This window comes from Spermophilus citellus, assembly GCF_964194105.1.
Source record: "Spermophilus citellus genome assembly, chromosome: 1".
Classification (NCBI taxonomy): Eukaryota; Metazoa; Chordata; class Mammalia; order Rodentia; family Sciuridae; genus Spermophilus; species Spermophilus citellus.
The window spans coordinates 32,067,044-32,090,153 of record NC_138182.1 but is presented as its reverse complement, the minus strand read 5'-3'; the positions used below and the strand labels follow the sequence as shown (position 1 = coordinate 32,090,153).

Here is a 23,110-nt window from a genome sequence, read left to right as displayed (position 1 = left end):
CCCTTCTAGAGTTTCAAATTTTTATTTATTAACATCTATGGTGCTGCTTCTCAAGTTATTTCTTAAATTCCAGAATCATCAGCCTCATTAAGAGCCAGATGCCCGGCCTATCAGATTGTGATCTCTGGGGACTAGGTCCAGGATCTGTTTGTTGTTTCTTCACATGCTTCCACAAACCATCCTTATTCACTTTAATATTGGGTTACCACTAATATAAGGGCCCCCTCCATAGTTCTAGAGCATTTCTTCTCAGGCCTTAACATGAACATGAAGTACATTATGTATTCTGATTCAGCAGGTCTGGAATGGGACCTGAGACTTGTCAAGTTCCCAGGTGTTGCTGATGCTACTGGTCCATGGACCACACAAGCAGCAAGATGCTAGAGAGCTTTCCCAACCAGAATGGCCCAAACTACTGGACAGCACAGAACCTGGGATTATATTAATGGAAGAGGAATGGACCCAATTGTTATCCAAACTATAACTAGTCATCGTCTCATTAAATGGAGAGAGGATAATTTAAAAAGCAATTATCCTTTGTGAATGATATACCTGGAGTTCTCAACCACCGTAACCGTATGCTGTCAAAACTCCAGACCATTTACCTCTTCCAGGGAACCCCTTCCTGCCCACCTGGTCCTTGATCCACTTGAGCCTATACTAGGTACCTGAGCTTCAAGGTCCCTGGACCAAATATCTTCTTTGGTCTTTTTTCTGTTTTGCATAAGTAGGGAGATAGAATCAGCCAAATGGGGCTTTGCCCCAGGAAAGAGCTATCAAATATTATTTCAGCTCATACTTTATGTTCTTTTTTGTTCTTATTTGTTTCCTTTTCTTTTCTCTAGGAGAAATTCTTATAGGTTTCTTCACAGTTCTTGCTTAGTTTATTTATTTCTTATCTATCTTTCAGGTCCTTCCCATCTTATAGCTAATGAAAACCAAGTATCTGTGAGTTGTCTGTAAATAAGGCAACTTATTCCAAAGTCTACTTTTGGCTGGGTATCAGGATGATAGTTTATTGGTTTTCCAGATTTGGGGGTTGGGATGAAATCAGAAATAGGACAGATATCTGTAGCTCTTTTCAAGACTGATTAGTATTGTTAATTTATCTCCTCATACTTTAACGGTACTTTTTTTCCCCAAATGCCACAATGCACAATTAATTCAAACTCTGAATTCCCTTTCAAAATGTTCTTTATCCATAAACCAGAGAATGACAGATTCTTTCTGGTCTGCAGAAGCACATCATTGGGATCCTTTGGGGTTTTGATTTTTTTTTAAATGTTTCACATCTCACCTCCAGTGATTCAAATTCAGGAGGTACAAGGAAGAGCAAGGAACCTGCATTTTTAAAAGGCTGTCCTCTATCCTGCAGGAAGCGTGTAGGTGTGGGAGACTCAATCTCTCTTTCATGTGGGCACAGGAAGCTACTTCACTGTCAGGCCTCTCAACAGGTCTCACCAGTACAATTGACAAAGGGCATGAATGTTGGAACTATCCTATGCCAATCCCCATCCTCAAGCTGTGTGGACTCCATCCCCTCATCAAATCCCAAGTCATTTTCTTCCATCCACTTCTGTTTACCTCCACCCAAGACCATGGCGCCACCCTGCAATGAGCCCCTTTGAAATCTCCCACAGTGTCCAGAGGGATCTCTTGGAGCATGAGTTAGATCATACCACCGCCTTTGCTTAAACCCGTTCTATAACTTCACATCTGACTTAGAGTAAAAGGCCAGCCCCCCATTTGATCTTCACAGTTCTGTCTCAATCTGACCCCTGCCTTCCCCTCTTTTCTCTCATTTACTCATGACTGGCTTCTTCCTGGATCTGGAGCTTAACTTCAACGTCCTCTCTGCCAAGAGACCTTCTGTAACCACCAGTGTAGAGAAACCACTCACTTAGCCATCCCCTCTTACAACATCCTTTTAATTCTTGGCAAAACACTTAAAAAAACAGCTCTTATTCCAGTTTTTGTTTGTTTAAGGTCCATATTCTCCTTTAGATAGATTCTATGACAGCAGATAACCTTGTCTACTGATTTACTACTGTATCACAGCACCTAAAACTGCAGAGACTTGGGAGATATTTACAAAAGGAATACATTTAAGTTGAACATGGAAGTAGGAGCAGAAGTTTGCCAAGTAAGGTAGTAGTAGGGAGAAAGTGTTCCTTGTGCAGGAAAATTAATGTTCTGCTGCCTGGAAGTGGGAGGATACTTAACACATTTAAAAAAACGAAAACAACTTAACACCGTAGGCTTTGCTAAGGATATTCCAAAAGAACAATAAGGAGTCCTACAAAAGTTCTAGGATATGGAGTAACAACATACTTCTTGACAAAAATTTTCAAAAATGGTTGGACAAAAGTTATGTTTTTTATGCTGTAGTCTATTATATAACCACCACCAAAAGATATCAACCTGTAAATGTTACCTTATTTAGTAAAAGGATCATTGCAGATATAAATAAGGATCTTGAGATGTGAAGAGATGACCTTGGATTATCCAGGTAGGTTCGATATGTTATCACAATTCTCCACTTAAGAGAGAAGCAAAAGGAGTTGACACAGATACACAGAGAAGTCCATGTGAATATGGAGGCAGAGGCTTGAGTGATGCAGCCACAAGCCAAAGAATCCCTGGAGCCATAAGAGCAGATAAGACACAGGAGCTTCCCTTGTACCTTTGGAGATCCAGTGGACTAGCTGACACCTAGATTTTATACTTCTGGCCTTTAGAGTTCTGAGCAAATAAATTCCAGTCATTTTAAGCCACCAAGTTTGTGGTGATTTGTTACGGCAGCCACAAGAAACTAATGCATGCACTTTGTTAAGGAGACAGAAAGAAAGTGAGAGAGAGGGAAGAGAAATTCAGATGGCTTGCATCATTATGCACATTGGTCTATCCACAGAGTTCAGGCCTGAAGTGAGTATAGATTGGTGATGTTCACCTGTTCTTTCCTCCATCAGCCTTCTTTCCCTTCTGCACCATTGTCGTTAAGTCTAGTGGGTAAAGGAAAGTCTGTTTCATGCACTGTGCCCTTCAATTCAAGTTGGCTACTTTATTTTGTCTCAGCTGAAGAAATGATGTCTGTCCCAGTGCTAGAGGAAAAATTGGCAGAAAGATGATATGCTTATTTCCAGAAAGATGATATACTTATTTATTTTGTGCCAAGGTGGCACAAAAACATGAGCATAAGGAATCCAAGGTATGAGTGCAAAAGAGATTTCCTGCACCATGGTACCCCATGCTCCAATCACAGCTGTGGGAGAGCCATGTGTATTGTGGAAATACATGAAGATCAACCAAGGGACAAGAGTTAAGGCTATTTATCCAGCATTTACTACAGCAGGGAGTCAGTCATCAGTATTTTCAAAGACTTAAAGGCAGTCAGAACATAAGAAGGCTTTGTAGAGGAAGAAAGGGAAAGCTTAGCTGTGCCCTAGTGGAAGTTATGGTATGGGGAGGCTGCCGGCAGGCTGTCTAGGAGTGGGGCATCCTTTGGGATTGGTTAGGGTGCATACATGGCTTTTCTGGTTGGTCCCAACTTGGAGGTGGGGACAAAATGGAACTCTTAGTTGCTCATCAGGTCCCAGCCATTTGAGACTGATTGTTACAGGAGCTATTGTTAGCTTCCTGGATTGTTACCAGTCTGACTTCAGTTATAAATCTGACTTCAAATATGCTACCTTTCTGGGTGGTTATCATAGCAAAGGGGTTGATTTCCTGGCAGGTTGCCGCAGATTGTGGGTCAAAGTTCTGTTTTTTAATATGAGCTGGCCATTTTCCATCTGTGTCTTCCGTCACTCGGTGCTCTGACTTCAGTGAAGACTAAGAAAGCACTGCAGTTGGCCTGAATGATGTGGAATACATGACCCTTTGGGAAGAAAGGCCCTGGGCATCTGTGATTTGTTCAAACATTTCACTGAAGATGTGCAGGACTTTTTTATGAGAAGAAGCTCAGAGCCACCCAGGAGGGGCTACTCAATTATAGTAACTGATGTACCTTCCAAAAGATGAAGAAAACTGTTGGAAAAGCTGCATCAGCCAATGGAAAGGCAGCTGGCCCTGAGTGAACCGCTGAGGACAGTGGCAGAGAAAATAATGGCTGCTCTCTGGGACATATGTACTACTGTGGTTGGGTTTTTATGGGGAAAACAAACAACAGACTTGTATTTCATATTCAGAAGGGCAAGATCCTGAGTTGCCAGGAGACAAAGGGCACATGACTCTTGTTCTGAAGCAGTTCTGCCAGACTTAATGAGTAAGGTTACAAATCCCCATGACTCAATAGGTAAGAAAAAAATCTCCTGTGTGGGTGCTGGCATGCATCCAAAAAGGCCTGGGAGTACTGTTTTTGGGGTCATTGCAGAAGTCAGCTGGCATCTGGAATGAAAAAGTCTTGTCTGAGAGTGAAGCTGATCCTAGCACTTCTGCAATGCTCAGGCTTGCGCAGCATGGAGTGGACGTCATCTTTCTCTACCCTTTGCCCCCATGATCTCCTCCACCTCCAAACTTAGAAACCTTCAGTATTTCAAGGCCCCATGCTCCTATGATCTCAGGGATGGGTAAAGCAGTGGATGCCAATCCCCATCATAACAGACTATTGAAGATCTTCAACATTGCAAATTGCATCCCCTTGAAACTATCAATTCTTGTTGGCCAAACCTGCAGAAAGAATGTGGGAAATGCATTGTTTAGCGGTCCAGGATGGTGGCCTCATTAAGACCGTCAAGGAAGAACTAAGGGCTTGGGTTTTGGCTCAGTGGTAGAACACTTGCTTAGCATGTGTGAGGCCCTGGGTTTGATTCTTAGCACCACATATAAATAAATAAAATAAATGTCCATTGACAACTGAAAAAATATTTAAAAAAAAATAATTGAGGGCTCCATAGGAAAGTATTTGCCTAATGAAGACATCCAGCATTGGTTCACGATCAGTAGCACTATTTCCCCACCAGGGGAAATTTGTTTAGCTTCCTGGATTGTTACCAGTTTGACTTCAGTTATAAATCTGACTTCAAATATATGTTACCTTCCTGGGTGGTTTTCATAGCAAAGGGGTTGGCCATGTGTGAGGACATTTATGGTCATCACAGCTAAGATGCTACTCGTATGCAGTGGATAGAGGCCCAGGGTGCTACTAGTAACTAGCACTATGCAGTGTTTTTAACATGTGGGAGGAAGGAAAGCACAGCAAGGATAGCATCAATTTCAGAAAATGAAGATCTAGTAGAACAAGGAACAAGGCAGCTTTTCTTGCCTGGTATTAGAGGCCTCCTCTTTATCTACTTTCCCCTAAGGTTGAAACTCAGGCATGGCCAGAGAAGCCAACTGGGACCATGTGGATGACATAAATAAGAGTAGGATCCTGGGTAACCAGGCAGTCTCTTGGAGCAAAACCATCTACCCGCTCAGGATCCTCATGCACCTCTGGACTATTATGTAGGAGAAAATTAACTTTTCTCTTTTGTGACTGCTAGGGAAAAGGAAAGTATTCAGAAAGGAAAATCACTCATGATATCAAAAATAGTAGATCTGAGTAGTGATCTTGAGATGTCAATACAGAAAATGCCAATGCCACAAAGCCTTCTGCAGATGTTATGTAACTTATCAGCTCCCAGCCAGTGCGCAGGAGCCACGTGGTGCGGAGACACGTGGGCGCCAGCTGGAGTGCTTAGCTGGTGTTCTGAAAGCTGTGCTGGGCTGGTTGAGGTGCTGGTTTAGACACACGTGCCAGTATTTTTAGAAGGTGCTTTTAAAATCTCAGTTTGGGGGGCTTTACTCTCCTGTTAAACCACTCTGATTGATTCCTTTACTTCCAACTCAGTCTGCTCCAGACCTCCCTTTTAAAGAGCTGTGTTTTAAAATGTCTTGATTTTGATTGCTTTTATTCCCAGACATGCTACATATGGAGCTTAGGGTAGCGGCACTTGTTCCAAACCTCACAGGCAGTAGCAATGGGGAGTCTTGGTGTTGTGTTAGGGCTGACTGAGAAACCAGGTGGAGTACCAACATAGGACAGGCCTGTCTTTGCTAGAAGCTGGGAAGGGGCACACGGACCCTTCCTGCAAAGAGCCTACGTTTGCCATAATGCCTCTGTGGAGTGTGAAAATCATTGTATTTCTATAGGAAGAGAACTTTAGTCATCAATTATACCAGGAATGCTCTGTTCAGCTCACCCACACAGGCAAGCTGGGGACTAATCAAGGGTAGAGGAAGCTCCAAAAAATCCATGAAATAGGAAGTGGCAAGTCCACCAGGCACTAGAGATGCTCAAGGGGAGCAGGGCAATTGCTTATGGAGACAGGAGGAGAGACTATTCTGAACCCAGGAGAGATTGGACTCGGTAATCACTGATAACCTTGATAGTCTCAAGGGTGCCTTCTGACTCAGAGAATATGAACATGTAAGGGCAACTTTTGGAGTAAGGAGAGCCAGAATTGCCAGTTCTCTCTTTTTGTCATTGAGTTTGTGCCATTTTTATAAAAAGTCTCCAGAACCAAATGTGCTTCCTGACTCTCTTGCACGTAGTGACAGAGGGGAATATGGTTCCATTTGGAGGCTTTGTACCTTTGCCAAATTAAGAGGAAGCTTGCCTTTGTAATCAGGATAGGGTAGAAAGCACAAAGCATTTTGACTTTTCCTAATGAATTCTTCTGGATGGACTTGAACCATCTCCTTAACAGCTCAGAATAGCTGAGTATGGAATAGACAAATTGAGAAGCCTCTGATAGACAGGGTGGTTTTTTCTGGCTTGTTTAAAAAGAGATTAGAGAAGTTTAAAAAAATTCTTATTTAAGGAGCATTTCCTAGTCAGCACGCAGCATATCACCAAGGTTGTCTAAAAACCCAGTCTAAAAACCTTTGTCTTGTTCAAGATTCTCCAAAAGGTACAAGTGGGCCCCTTTGGAGGCCTGAATGCTGTGTACTCAGGTAAGATGCTGGTGCCTGCAGTAGAATTCTATAATCATTTTTATTCCTCATCACCTTCTGTAGCACTTCAGCCTACCTACCAACTGTTTCTGAGTGGGGGAAGGATCTGCCTAAATGGAGGTTCTCATGCCACCGGGAACGTAGCCAAAGAATATGTTCCTCCTCCTCCCTATACATCACCATCTGGGTTGTCTCTCTAAATCTGTCCATCACAGAATGCCCATTTCTTGAGTGGCCTGTCTGAAGATGGGAAATGTTTTAATTTTCATCTGACCAAATCCCTAGAACATCTGTAAAGCTAATGTTAGTACAGACCATAAGGAAAATATTACTTTCACCTCAAAGAGCTATGAAGATACTTTCTAAAACATAGATTTAACCATATCTTCCTTGCCTGCTTTGCTTCTTATGGAAGGTTCAGTCACCAAAGAAACAATTCGTGTGTTTAGTATGATTTCCTATATGTATGAGTCAGCTCTGAGTTACAAAGAAATATCAGAGGTGATTAACTTACGAAGACACAGTTCTGGTGGTTCCAGTACAAGATTGGGCAGTCCCATTGCTTTGGACCTCAGATAAGGGCAGCACATCATAACAGGTGTACATGGTAGAGCCAACTGCTTATATCTCAAGCCAAGAAGCAGAGACAGAAGATAGCACCAGAATCCCCCAATCCCTTTCAAGGGCATGTCCCCAGTGACCTAAAGACCTTCTTCCACCTCCTCCCAATAGTTCCATTCTGGGGACCAAATCGTTAATACATAGACCTTTGGAGGGTCACTCATTCACACCAGAGCCCTATATGGTCAGTTTTCCATCCATGAGTTTCGCCAACCAATCGAGGACCAGATTCAACCATCCATGTATCAAAACTAATTGGAAAAAAATTTGCATCTACACTAAGCATAGAGACTTCTTTTTCCTCATATTTATTCCCTAAAAAAATGTAACATAACAACTATTTACATATCACAGTATCTTCAATATTATAAGTAAATCTAAAGATGATTTGAAGTATATAGGAGAATGTGTATAGATTATATGTAAATACTGTGCCCTTTCTTATAAGGGACATGAGTATCCATGGATTTGGGTATCCATGGGGGTCCATGGAACCAAAAACCTGCAGATACTGAGAGCTGTACTTTGGGTAGGCTGAGATCTTTAGAAGTCCAGAAGCTTCCCACAAGCACCTTACTATGGTCTTTCAGTATTGTCTTTCTTAAGAAGTATCTGTGCTATCCAGTATCTCCACAGCCAAAGAAAATGCAGCCCTCCAAGAGAATTAGTCAATAAAATTTAAGGGTGACAAAACTATCAGAATGAAGGAGTGATTGCCCCCAAAGGCAGACACCCACCCCTGTAAGAGAAGTACCACTTTCTTCCTTGCTGGAGGCAGTGAAAATATCCTTTGTGTGAACACAAAAGCTCTCTATTTACTGGCCATTTAAGTCATATTGTTTGCAGCGTCTCTAAATTGTGGTTTTCAGCTGGCAAAGATTTTGGCATTCTCTCCAAAGTAATTCAGCATTTGTTTTTCTTCTCTGCATATTCATCATTACAAAATATAATTTCCACTTAAATTAATTAAAATACTTAAAATCTAAACTGTAATAGAAAAGAAAGACAGAGGAGCTCTTTTTTCCCTTCTAATTTATGACTTGGTGCTGCAATATCTTTTTTTAACTGGGTTCATGTTGACCCCAGGGTAGGGAAACAGTGGTTACTATAATTCTGTGTTGTTTCTGCTGCTGTTATTCATCCCAAGACTTTCAGAATTTTACTAATCCCTAATATGAATCATGAAGCCTCACTCTTACCCTGAAGGCAAGTGGTACAAGATTTGTAATATTTGTAATTATCTTTCAGACTCCATGATCCCCCAAGTGATTACTTCATTATAGCTCCACTTCTGAAAGAGTGTTCATTGTTTCTTTTTCTCTGATCCAATGCACATCCTGATAGAAAGTTTAGTTTCAGCATCTTTCATTTTTAATTGACTGTTGATATGAGAAATCGATGTTTTCCATCCTTGCCATGGTCCACCACCACCCACTCATCGGCCTCTGACCATGGACACTGATAGAAATGTCTCAGACTTTATTCACGTGGAACGGCATGTTTAGGCCACAACCTCAGCTGTTGGGGTAAGGAGAAAGCCACCAGCTCATGGGACATAGATTCTAATGCAAGTCATTTAGCCTTTCTGAGACTCAGTTTCCTCATCATTAAAGTGAAAGATTGGATTCATTCAGTGAATGCTCAAGAGTTCACACATAGTAATAGGGCCAATAGCAATTCAGACTAACATTTACTGAGCAGCTGTCCCAAACTTGTTAATATTCCAGGCACTAGTTGGTACCTTATGGACAGAGGGAGTGGGAGGCAGACTAATAAATGAGTAATGATGATCGATTAATAGTATGATGAAAACTAAGTTCAAAAGAAGCCACGGTTGTAATAGAGGCACAGCATGAGCCCCCAAGTCCTTTTCAATCCTTCAGAAATCTAATGAAATACCTACATTTGCTCTGCTAATGCAGCCTGAGCTTCCTGACTACAATTACTAGTATCCTTCTGGTAGTTAGAAAATACTAACTTAGTGTGGCAAGATTGGTTTTACTATGCTGATCTAGAGCCCTGGCTGTAACTAGCAATCTGGCACCTGTGACTATGAGATAAACCCTAAAATCAACTTCTTAACTCATGTTGCAGTCCAGAGATGACTGTTATTAACAATGGGAGCCATCCGGTACCTTTCTGTTTTAACTACTCATTCCCACTAACCAGACACTGGTCTTTTTAAATTATTTATTTTTAAATTTATGTGACCTCTAAATATCCGTGACCTGAGACAAAATCTTCTGGTCATCTTGCCCTTGTTATTGTCTTCATTTTTATTTAATATGAGAAACTATATTGTTACTTAAGAACAATTCATTACACTAACCAACATTTTTCAAATGTGAGGCTTATGAAATAAAAATTAGCAAAAAAGAGGGCTTGCTGGCACTCACACCCACCCAGAGAGACTCTGTGCACCACTACCAGGTGGTGTATGTTTCAGGTTCTAATTTTGAATTGTTCTGCATCTGCCTGCAGCTCTCAGTGCCTGGCACATGGTGGGCATTTGATGAAAATGTAACCAGAAGCATGTCTATGGATGGGCCCCATTATGGCCATTCAGTTTGGTTTTTAACATAATGCCAAAAGGCTGATCAAATATCCAGAATGTCACACAAACCCCAGGATGTGTTGTCAGGAAAGTGTCTTGAGGTAATTCAAGGTCACCTTCACATGTTCCAGAGCTCTGCTTTCTGAATTAAAATCTCATGGACACATCTGTAGGCATTATTGTTCCATGTGGATGGTCCTGGGGTTTCTGATCATAGCTTCTGCATTATTAATTCTTTCTTGGCTATTCATCTTTAAATTTCTGCCAATATGCCCCTGTATGTGACTTTTATTCTCCTTTTTTTGCAGTATTATAGTTATATGTAGTCATTTGGTTCATCTCAATAAATTTGAACATGCATGGGATTGGATTTTATTTCATGTCCCTCCACTTTTCCCTCCCCTTCTCCCTTCTCTCATTCTACTTCCTCTGCTCTACTGATCTTCTTTTCACTCATCTATTTATTTATTTTGATTGATTATTTCTAATTATATATGAAGGTTAAATTCCTTGTGGTATATTTATATATGCACATAACATGATATATAAAAATTCATTTCTCATTTCCTCCCCTTTTCCAGCCCTCCACTCTTGCTCTCAGTCTCCTTCTACTTTACTGATTTTTCTTAGATCTTTATGATTTGACTTTCTATCCTTCTATCCTTTATTTTGCTCCAGTTGCCACATGAGAGAAAACATTTGACCTTGATTTTCTGAGACTGGTTTATTTTACTTAGCATTATGTTCCCATTTCCATCCATTTACCGGTAAATGCCATAATTTCATTCTTCTTCGTGGCTAAGTTAAACTCTATTGTTTAAGAATTCTTAATCCCTTCATCTGTTGGTGGGCATCTGAGTTGATTATAGTTTGGCTGTCGTGAATTGTGCTGCAATACACATTGAGATGGCTCTATCCCTATAGAATACTGAGTTTAGTTCTCTTGGATAACATTTCTCAAAAGAAGAAAAACAAATGGTCAGCAACTATATGATAAAAATGTTCAACGTCTCTAGCAATTAGGGAAATCTAGCAAAACTCCACTAAGATTTTATCTAGCTCCAGTTAGAAGGGCAATTTTCAAGAACACAAACAGTAATAAATGCTGGTGAGGATGTGAGCAGAAAGGTGTACTCAAACATTGCTGGTGGGACTGCAGATTAACTAGTAACAACCACTCTGGAAAGCAGTATGGAGATTCCTCAAAAAACTAGAAATGGATCCACTATATGATCCTTCTTATTCTTTAAGAAATGAAATCTCCTGGCAAGGCTACCTGGGTGGGCCAAAATGGCCACAGTGGCCCAAATGACTGTTGGGGAAATCTGGGTAAGTGTGGTAATGCCTTAGTTTATTTTTCCCTGCTTTTGGCTATGAGGAAAAGCAGAGGAAACCACAAATACTAAAATCTAAAGGCAGAATTTCCCCTTTCCCTCTTTTTTTCCTCCACCTCCTTCATGAAATTCTTCCTCTTCTTTTTGCCCCAGTTCAATTCAATTCATGGGGCTTTTTCTCTTTGTCCTATCTCCTATTCAAGTCTTCCATTCTTTTTTTACTAAACAATATGAACTATTTTATTCAACAGCGTGGATAAGGAAAAGAAACATGTTTTGAACTTAGAAAATGAAAAATTGCATGGACTTCAAAGATTAAGTCGGACATCAGCAGTGGATTGGGAATTGAGAGTCCTTGGTTACTAAAACATAAAATGGTTAAAAATGCACAATGGAAAAGTTAATAAACTATAGTTTTAAACTGCTATACTTAAAAAGAATACCACATTCAAAAGGCTGGCCTGTTTAAACAACTACCTACAAAGATAAATATTTATAACATAATAGACTAAGGGATAAAATTTTAATGTAGAACACATTCTTATGAACCAATTAGAAAAAAGAACATCTCAACTGCAAATGCACAAAGAACATGAATAAGTAATTGCAAAAGGAGAAATACGAATGGCTAATACGCATGTGGGAAAAAATGTAGAATATTACTGGCAATCAAACCAATTCAGATTTTAAGCAATGAAGGTTTATATTTGTTTAAAAATTCACACACACACATACATAAAAATTTTCTTTAGAAAGATAACACCTAACATCAGTGAGGAGTCAGGCAAGTGGTCATTCATGCTGTAGTGAAAGTATGATTTGGATCAAGTACTTTCTGGAGGATAATTTGTAAAGAGCTTTTAAAAAGTGCTCCTCTTGCAACCCACCGAACCTATAGCATTCAGCAGATGTTTTTGAGCACCCATAATGTGCCCTTCGTTTCTAGTTTCAAGTATCAGGGAACCAAATCTATCCTAAGGAAATAATCAATTAACTGCCCATTCATGTATAAAGAGTGTTACTGAGTAATTATGATAGTAAATATTGTAAGAAGGTTAAATGTCCAATGGTAGCAATTTGGTTAATTATGGTACCCCAGGCAATGAAATGCTTGGCAGCCATTAAATGACAGAGTGACAATGTTCACAAGATATTGTAGTATGAAAAAGGGCTGGTGAGAGATGAATGTGTACAGATTAAATCCAATGTTGTTTAAATATACAAATGAGTAGGAAATTTTCTCAAGGTTTGTGTACTCCCCTCCTGCAAAAGAGTATTACTCGGTTGTGGAGTATTTGGGGTGTTTTCTAAAATATCCTTGGTATTTTTCTATCTATAATGAACATCGATTATCATTATAAGCTAATAAATATTTTGTAATTATTAAGTGATTTCTTGAGAATAAGATGCCTGGATTTATACAGCAAAGTTTATCAGTGAATCGTACTAAGAGAGAAATACAAAGTTCTTTGCTGTTCAGGATACTTAGCATTGAATTTGGTGAACACAAACACTGAGGATTGAAATCTAATGAAAGTAGTTGTTTCTAATATTTATTATTTTTAGTTCTCGGCGGACACAACATCTTTGTTGATATGTGGTGCTGAGGATCGAACCCGGGCCACACGCATGCCAGGCGAGCGCGCTACCGCTTGTGCCACATCCCCAGCCCTAAGTAGTTGTTTCTTATCCTCAGTCCAAGATGATTTTATAGACATAAAGTGAGCTCTGCAGCAGCGTCATGGGGAGACACAGGTGCACATGATTCCTTTAGCAGAACAACAGCACCTGTTCTCCAGTGCTACCTCTATGAGCAACTGTGCTGTTACCCACACACGGTAAAGACCCACCATGATCCTATGAGAACCCCCCCCCCAGAACAGTAAACTTGAACCCATCATGTAGGGTAGAAGCTTCCATCACATTTCTTGGTTTATGAGATTTTGCTTTCTTCTAAAATTTTTCTTGGAAAAAAAGTAAATAATTTATCCTACAAGTGATACACATACACAGGCAGCTCAAAGGTGGGTGGAGAGAAACCCAATGAAAGCACCCCTTTATCAGCCTATTACTTCCAGTGAATCCATAATCTTGTTGTACAGAGGGTAAGCAAGAGGTTTGAAGTATTACTGACTTCCACGTCTAAGAAGTCCACCTTGTTCTTACTGGTTGTTTTCCTGGTTCCATTGGCATGGCCAAGCACTGGGCTGGCAGGAGGTATGACTGAGAGTGTATATTTCTGCATCCAAGCTTATTGTGTATTTCAAGATGGCATGTGTGTGGTGACCCAATCCTGATGTGCGGTTGTTGTTCTTTCCCCAGAATGTCGTGTGGTGAAGTCCACTTCTTACACCAAAATAGCTTCATCATCCCGCAGGAGCACCACCAAGAGCCCAGGACCTTCCCGGCGCAGCAAATCCCCTGCCTCCACCAGCTCAGGTAAAGTAGCAGAGGAGACTGCAAGCAATTGCCTTATTTCGGATGCATGAGGAGCAGAGGGTGTGTGAAGCCAGAGCGTGAGGTTTTTAAGATGGTGTGGATTCCGGTTTATAATTTTAGAACATGTTAGAGTGGCTGAACAGATTTACCAGAGTCTAGCATGTTGGCTGTAAGGAAAAAAAACATTGAGCTTGGAAAAATGTACTCAGTGAGACTCAGGAAACCCAGATTTACCCACAAATGAAAGTACACCACTGATTTTTATCATTTCAACCACAGAAGCTAATCTTTCAGGGTCTAGAAATTTCTGTTATGGCATTTATTCTGCTTGGAGGGCTGGCTTATGAAGGGTTTCCAATTTTTCTTTGCTGAACCTGTGTGTAACACACTTTTGACCGTGGTCTCAGTTTTCTTTCACGACTGTGGAGCTAAAAGCACCTAAAATGAGAGAGTGGAGCAGGGACCAACACTGTAGTGACCCTGGCTGGCGGTCTGGCTGTGGGCCAGGTATGGTGTAAGAGTGAGCCTGTGCACAGGATGAGCATCTCAGGCCTGCCTTTACCTTCTTAGGTCTTAAAACTGACGTGAATCCATTAAAAGGCGTTGTGTTTTGGTCTCAAGTTTAAGGTCTGTTTCACTGTGGAAGGGAGTTATTTATTAAATGATTTGAATTGTTGAATGGGAATTATTAGATGATGCAGACCACAAAATAGTTATTATCTGATTTCATGAGAGCTAGGAAAGCTCTTAAAATATCTCCAAAGATATTTAGGTCTGACGTGGAGTCCTTCCTTTATTCAACAGCATAGCCCAGGGAGAGAGTGTAAAAAGCTCTAGGCTGGGGCTGTATAGGAAGGAACTCCTAATAGACTGGACAGCTAGACCACCCTGCCCAATTGGGTTCTCTAAGAGTCACCTTCCCCTTGGAGCTTTTCCTATTCCTGCTGTTTTCTATCAGTTCTCCAAAGACCACTTTCTCCATTGACACTCACTCCAAGGATAGCAATGATGGGTGACCACTGGCCCCTTCCCACAACATGGCCTACATCATAGCTAGTCAGGGAAGAAGTCTCAGAACGTGGCTGGCACTTGAGATGCATTGTGTTTGCCACTGAGTTTAGAGGTGAGCAGAGAACTTAATGACATAACTCATCTTGGTTGAATGAAACCCTAAAATAAGTCCTTACTAAGGGGAAAGGTAGTAAGACTCAAATTTTAGAGTTCATGAGAGTCACTTGGGAGCTGGGTAAAATTTGTCATCCTGACCCCCTGCTCCCTCATGAACATGTGCTTTAGAAAGTCTCAAGGTAATTCTGATGCATGGACCACATTTCAAGAAACAGTGGTTCTCAGTCTAGAAGCATCACTACCACCTAAACATGGGTCAGCCATGCCAGGCCTTGATCCCTTCAGCAGACCTGCTTGAATCAGAAACTCTGGAGCTGGCCATCAGGATGTTTGGGTTTCCAAAGCTCTCCAAGTTGATTCTGATGCTTGCCCAAATTTGAGAGCCACTAGATTATGAGTAACAGAAAGGAAATGAATACAGAAATTCATTTAATTCTGGATAACCCAGAGGAAAAGATATGGCATGTTCATCTTAACTCATTGGCCTTGCAGAAATGACTTTCTATATTTCCACTTGTCGCTAAGTAGCCATGTCTATCTCTAGCCCCTGTCACTCAACAGCAGAGCTCTAGATACTCTGAAGAATAGATCAATAGAGCAGTGAGCAGAGGAGAGCATCAAAGGTTGACTTCTTCCACCTCCTTACAATGGCCTGAGAATTAGACACCAACTAGAAGAAGGAAATCTGTCTGAAAACCATCCCTTCCCTGGCATTTTGGGAGAAGTCCCTCCTTTCAAGAGAGGTACCCTAAACACACTCCACAAAATGACAGTGTGCTTCTAGGATTGCTGTATGTTACTCCCCTGGAAGTCTTATCAGGTCCATGGACTGACTGACAAGTTTAAAGTGAGGCTTTCATCAAAGAACTTCTTTATTTCCTCTAACCAAACCTGGCTATGGGATGAATCTCATGGAGCAGTAAAGGAGAAAGAGATCACAAGCCTAGACAGACTATTGCCACAAAAATTTTAGTTATTTAGTGCAATCATGAGCGAAGGTGAAGAAGAAAGACCTTCCACACATACTGAAATGTCATCCATACTATTAAAAATAATCACCATTGGACTGGAGGGTAGCTCAGTGATGGAGTGCTTACCTTGCATGCACAGGCCCTGGGTTCAGTCCCCAACACTGCAAATTAAAAAAAAAAAAAATCAAAATTAAAAGACAAAATTAGTCCCCAATTCAAACTACCTTAGACTTTGACAGATTTTACTTAATCTTTCTACTCTCCTTCTTCACAGCATTAATCCTAATAAAAAATTTCAGAAGGAGGGACAGCTGATAATGAGAGCGATGAGCCTAATTCTTATGTCTTTACCTTATAGATATTTCAAGATAATCATTATGAATTATATCTCTTAATTATTGTTTCTGTTGCTAACAATTATAGGAATTTGATACTGCTGGGACATGTTTTTCCTTTTCCGTTTTTGTTTGTTTTGGTCTCTGTAAGTCCAAAAAAGGGATGGTGGGCAATGTTATGCACATGTTGAAGAACAAATTCACAAATCAAATCTTAAAAGATAATTATGAACATAGGCAATAATTTCAACTTAGAATTAACAGATAACATAGTTACCATTTGGCATCTCTAGATTTATATTCACTTACCAAAAATAATTGTGCAAACTCAAAAAAACAGGTAGGCAAATATAATTAAATGTAATTTGTATCTGTTACTGCCAACATTTGTAATTATTTCTCTTGGAAGCATAAGGTAGGTAGACACATTACTTCAAAATCAGCAGGGTGCTTTGAACAAGTATTTCTATTTTCTATTGTTTGCTTGAAGCCCTTTTCAACTCTAGTTAAAACCTAGTTGATTTAACCAGAGATTAATTTGGAATTTGTGATAGGTAAGCCAGGCCAGGTATTATTTCCATAAAGAAAATGAAATCCAAATCCATTTTTTTAAATCAATATGTTCTTTAAAATTAGCTTTTAGTTAAAAATAAATTATATGGTACCAAAGGTGATTTGTTTAATGGGAGGGAGCCTTTTATGTATATGAAATTTTCAATTTCCTGCATTTTGACTTAGAAGAGATGACACACAGCCATTTTCTGGTTACAATATGCAGTTATTTCCAGCTCTTAATAAGCAAAGATTATCACTTTATTCTGACTTGCAGTGATTATCCCTTTATTCTGACTTGCTTTCAAGTATTACCACCTTCCTCTGGATGACTTTCCAGTCACTAATGTGTGAACTATGCCAATGACCTCATGACCACTCCATTTCTGGGGAATCTGAGCCCAGAGTTTAGGAATTCTAGTGGTGCTGCCATTCTCATGGGGGCAAGCAGAGCTGCAGTATGTCAGGGAAGCCCTCCTTTGGGCTCCTGCACTGCTCTGGCCCAGGCCTCCCATTCCTCCTCACCTGTGTGACTTGAAACCAGGGCAAAGGGCACTAAATTATGTCTATATTAATTACATCAGTTTTCTTAAAATAACCAGTTTGGTGCTTTTCATAAATCATAGGGACTAGAATGTGAATGATTTTATTTTATTTTTAAATATTTATTTTTAAATTGTAGTTGGACACAATATATTTTATTTATTTATTTATTTATTTTTGTGTGGTGCTGAGGATCTAACCCAGGGCCTCGTACATGCTTGGTGAGTGCTTTACCACTGAGCCACAACCCCAGCCAGTAAATGATTTTATTCTAATATCTGAGAAATATTGATATTACCCCATACTCAGTTACCACTATGAATCTGGCTTTTGAACATTAAATAGTCTTTGTTTTTTTTTCTCCTTAAACATTAATCTAAAATTAGAAATAATTTCTACTTCAGTTTTTTAAATTTTAACTTCCAAAATGCATCTTCCTACATTATTTAGAAATTGGGGCAAATTAAAAAGTTAACATTTGGAGCTGGGGCTGTAGCTCAGTGGTAGAGCGCTTACCTTGCACATGTGAAGTACTGGGTTCAATCCTCAGCACCACATAAAAGTAAATTAATAAACAAAGATCTTGTGTCCATTTACAACTAAAAATATATTTTTTTAAAGTTAACATTTGTTTAATGTTAGGGTCATGCTCCTGTTAACAATCATAGAGTGTGTTAGCTATTAGATTTCTGTTACTATAACAAAATACCTGAGATAATCAACTGAAAGGGGGAAAGGTTTATTTTGGCTCACAATTTTTGAGATTTCAGTTCATGATTGGTTGACCTCATTTCTTCTGGACCTGTGGCAAGGCAGTATATCATGATGGGAGTGCATGCCAGAGGAAGCTGCTTATCTCATGGCAGCCAGGAAGCAAAGAAAGAGAGAGATCAATATCCTGCAATCCTCTTTGAGTATGCCTCCCGTGACCTGACTTCCTCCCACTAGGCCCCTCCTAAAGGCTCTGTCACCTCCCAATAGCACCATAGGCTGGGGACCAAGCCTTCCTCATGTGGGCCTTCAAGAGACACTTGTCTGAACCATAGCATATGGTTAATTTAGATTTAAATGAAACAGCAGAGTGTACATAGGACTTTAATTTCTTTGATCTTTTGTGATCCTCCCAACCATCTCTCAACAAATGTGACAAGCTATTGTTATTTGTGTGTAGAAATTAGGAAGCAGAGGCAGGGCTGAGTCCAGAGCTCTGGACAGTCAGAGTTGAGCAGCAGCACAAGGCTGGTACCTGGGGCTCATGGCACTCTAGCTACAAGCTGGCCGTATTTGATACCTGCATCTTTGCTCCACTTATAGGAGTTTTAATTGCCAGGATATAGCTACTCTAGTATCTTATTTTGAATTGATAACATCATAATACCTTACCACAAAAGCCTAAATATTAGTCTTCTAGTACTAGCTTCCCAGAAAGGTGAATGATTTGCCCCAACTTTGTCAGTGGTGGACAGAAACTTGCCTTTGTAGGTCGGGTTAGAACAAGAACAAGAATCCTCTATAAATCTTCCTTCTATCCTTACTCATTTCTCTTCTCAGGACTCAAAGAAGTTAAAAGTGATTTATGCATGTAAGGTGTTCATTTACACATTCATAAATATCAGTCTCAGGTTTGCCGGCATGGAGCATTTGCAGGTGCTAATGATGCAGAGATGAAAGGAAGGAGCCCCTACTCTCAAGAAGCACAGAGGTCAAGGCCCCCAAAATAATTTATAGATAACATAACTCACATAGCTGTTGAATTATTATTAGTCTCTATTACAGAAGGGGCCCAAAGAATGAAAATGGAACTAGAAGAAAGAGAAACCAGAAACTTTAACAACACCCAAAAGAATATCAAACCCTCAGGACTTGGACTTTGAATACAGAATCACTGAGAAACTGGAAAAATGGTTTTTAGTTACTTCTTAAAGAAACAAGAATATATAAGAGCATCATAAAGTATGTTTAATATGGGTTAACTCTTTAAACATGTGTTTCCTTGAAACACAGACATCTTATAAAATACGTAATTTAAAAGGAAATTATTTAAAGCAAATCCCTTTACCTGTATAGAAAAGTTATAACAAAATATCTCCAAAAATAACAATAGAATATGCATTAATTTGATTTCAATAAAGACCAACAAAGTTTGAATTTTCTTTTACATTGTTTTCTTCATGTGAAAAGTATAAGAAAACCATGTGTCCCTGTCTTGAAATTTTATTGCTCAGTCCTCCTTAAAACTTACATATTTCAAAATTTTGACCTTTTCTTGGATCTTTTAGAACTTTGGGAATTTTGCTTTGTTTTGTTTTGGAGTTTTATTGTGTTTCGATACATTGCCAACTTCTCATAGAATAATGTTTTAGTCAGCTTTTTTCATTGCTGTGACTAAAAGATCTGACAACAATAATTATAGAAGTGGAAAACTTTATTTGGGGGCTCACGGTTTCAGAGGTCTCAATCCATAGACAATAGGCTCCATTCCTCGGGGCCTGAGGTGAGGCAGAACAACATGGTGGAAGAGTGTGATGGAGGGAAGCAGCTCACATGATGATCAGGAAACAAAGAGAGACTCTACTCACTAGATGCAAAATGTATTCCCCAAAAGCATGCCCCTAATGACCCACCTCCTCCAGCCACACCCTACCTGCCTTAAGCTACCACTCAGTTAATCCCATCCGGGTATCAGTTCACTGATTGGGTTAAGCCTGTCTTAACCCAATCATTCTCCTCTAAACCTTCTCTTTTCTCACATGTGAGCTTTTGGGAGTCACCTTGCACTCAAACCATAACAAATGACATCCTCAATCTAGAATCTCAATCTATAGAAATAATAGCAAGCATAATTAAGCCCTCCATGCTGTCTTGCACCCATCGATTTGAGCATGAACTAATGCACTTTCTTTCCCTTCAAGAGCACATAGTCTAATGCACAGTTGCTTTCTGTACCTGCAGATTCTATTTCTATTAACTCCACAACTTCATATGAATATCAAAGATATTCATGAAAAAAATATTGTGTCAGTGCTGATCATGGAGAGACATTTTTTCCTGCCATGATTCCCTAAATAATACAGTATAACAACTCTTTCTATAGTATTCACATTATATTAGGCGTTATAAGTAGTCTAGAGATGATTGAAAGAATATCTAGGATGACAAAGTAGTCTTGAGAGATACTCATAGCAACAATCATTGATTTATTCGGTACTCACTGAGAACCCGCCATGGATCATCAATGCTGGGTACTGGGAAATGCAAGAGTGAGCATATGTAAGAGAGAAAAACTGGATACCTTTCGTGAACTTCTACCATTGAAACCCCATTCCATACTCCCCAGGAAGCAACTTTTTGTATGTGACTCAGGAAATTCTTAAGTCTTTTTATTTATGCTATTCAAATTTTACTTTTTTATGGTTATATAAAATATTTTATGCAACATATGCAGATAAGACAAGAATCAAAGCTGGGGAAGTGAAGAGAATTTTAATCAGCTCACTAGTCCAATTTGTCAAATTCTTTTGATTTCTATCAAATGCCTTCAAAGGCAGATTGCTAGTTATTAATCTTTAGTTCAGTCTTTTCCTTTAGTGCAGATTTCAGGTTTATTTGTTCCATGGAGGATCTCTTCTGCTTTGAGGCTCCAAAGGAATCGTTGAAAACAATATACACCAAGAAAAATCAAGAGGCTGGTGATTCATCTCTTGAATTTGGGGAATTTCTTGCTGCATATAGAACCCATCCCTTTGTCCATTTTCTGTCTTTTCACCCATCAGCTCCCCCTAGTACTGACCCCAGAAAGATGCTCAAACATACTCTTCAAAGCTTTGAACCATTATCTTGACTTACTGTTTACTTGGGAACAACAGCCTACATCAGCCTCTTTTATAACTCCCTACTGTTGATGCCCCAGGTTAATTAGACATTTCCTGAGTGTCTGCCGTGTTTCAGGCCTGTATTAGGCCCCAAGGATACAGAGATAATTAAACCACAGTCCTTGCCTTTAAAGTTGCTTGTATTCTAATTGGGAGACAAACATATACAGCACTTTATGTAATTGTGTGGTAAATGACATGAAAGCCCAGAGGAAGAAAGGGTTCAATCTCATTAATAGGGTAAAAAAAAAAAAACAACAAAAAAAAAAACAACTTCTAAGAGACAAGGACTTATACATTGGTACTAGAAGAATTCTGCCAGAATAAGAAGGGCTAGGAGAACATTCCCTTTTTGAGATAAGGCACAAACCCATGAAAATATATGATGTATTAGGGAACAGTTATTAATCCAATAAAATAAGTAATAGAATTCTAGGAAAGGGCTGAAGAACATGGTGATAGTCTGCTTGTCAGAGTGCACAGGGCTGTGAAGGCATATTAGGAGGTGAAAGGGGATTTTTATCAAGAGCTTGATAAATCACAATTGAGTTTTAGGAACAATGGCACCATATTAGAAAGGATGGTTCCATATGAGGGGCCAGGATAACCCTAGGAGGCCCCAGCAGTCATCCTGGAAAGAAGTTATCAGGACAGAATTGAAACATTAGGAATGGGGGAGACTTCAAAAGGGAAATGAAACCAGAAATTTAACTGGTTGTGAGGCCAGAGGAAGACAGGAATCAGGAATGAGGAGCAGGTTTAGGTTTGTCCAGTGAAGAAGGGAGGTAGGGAATGAACCCCATTTTAGACATGGGGAGTGTGAGATGCTTTGGAAAGGTCAGTAGGCAACTAGCAATAAGGAACTGCGTTGAAGCTGACAAGGTCTATTTGGGAGATGCTGGCAGATAGGAGTGATTTCAATAACAGAAATGTAAGATTCCTTCCTTTCCCCCACCGAGAGATTTGTGAAGATGAAAATGGAACCCTGAGGAACATGTGCAATTCTCAGAGCAGATCAGGGGAGACCAGAGGACATGGAGTAGAGTATCAGAGTCAAAGAGGCAAAGTCAAGATGGAGGTGGATGGATGTGGTGGATGCTGAGAAGTAAAGTAGCATCTGAAAGAAGGTCACAGGATTTGGCTGGACCCCACTGGATGCCTGGGAAGGAGCTATTTCAGTGGTCATGGGGCCTTGTCTGAGAATGCTCTCCATGGGGCCATTACAGGGCTGCCCCAAGGCTGACTTCCAGCTTCACTGGAATAGGTTCTGTCCCGCAGCTACTGGTGGGTAGAGCATCAGAGAGGCTTCCCACTCAGTCCTGACTCTTACCACCCCAGCCACTGGTGCCCATGGTTGCCCAATTCCCTTGTGATAACTACAGCTTGTCCTTGGATCCCCTCTGATAGGGGTTCAAACATTCCTTCATTTTATACCTAACAACTCTAGATGATCCTATTTAATTGAGTTAAACTTTTTTTCCCTTTTACTATGAAAAAAATCTTTGATTCCCTCTCCCCTCCTTTCCACATTCAGTTCGTCTGTGGCCCTTTGCAATGCTCTCTTACTCCCTTTCCACCTGGGCGGCCTCCCTATTGTTCTAGGACTCCTCTGCTTCTCACAGGCTACAGACACTATCTACCCGCTGACCTCCTTGCCTTCGTCCTTTGCTTCTTACATCTGCTTGGCATACCAGTGTCCCACTTCCTGCCTTTACTCATTGTCAGACAGTCCAAATTCCTGTCTCAGGTGAAGAACCATCTTTGATTTGAACAAGGTCTTCCTTTCCAGCCACATCTGTTTCTTCTCCATCCTAGAAACTAATGT

The 23,110-nt window shown here is 40.1% G+C and overlaps 1 protein-coding gene across 2 annotated transcripts in view; it reads left to right on the top strand.

The window, feature by feature from the left end:
• DCLK1 (doublecortin like kinase 1) overlaps window positions 1-23,110 on the top strand; it is a 342,359-nt gene that overhangs the window by 223,835 nt on the left and 95,414 nt on the right. For both annotated transcript variants that reach the window (XM_081291475.1, XM_081291476.1), the window contains exon 5: window positions 13,768-13,884. In XM_081291475.1, the coding sequence (XP_081147601.1) occupies window positions 13,768-13,884 (117 nt within the window). The remainder of the gene's footprint in view (window positions 1-13,767; window positions 13,885-23,110) is intronic.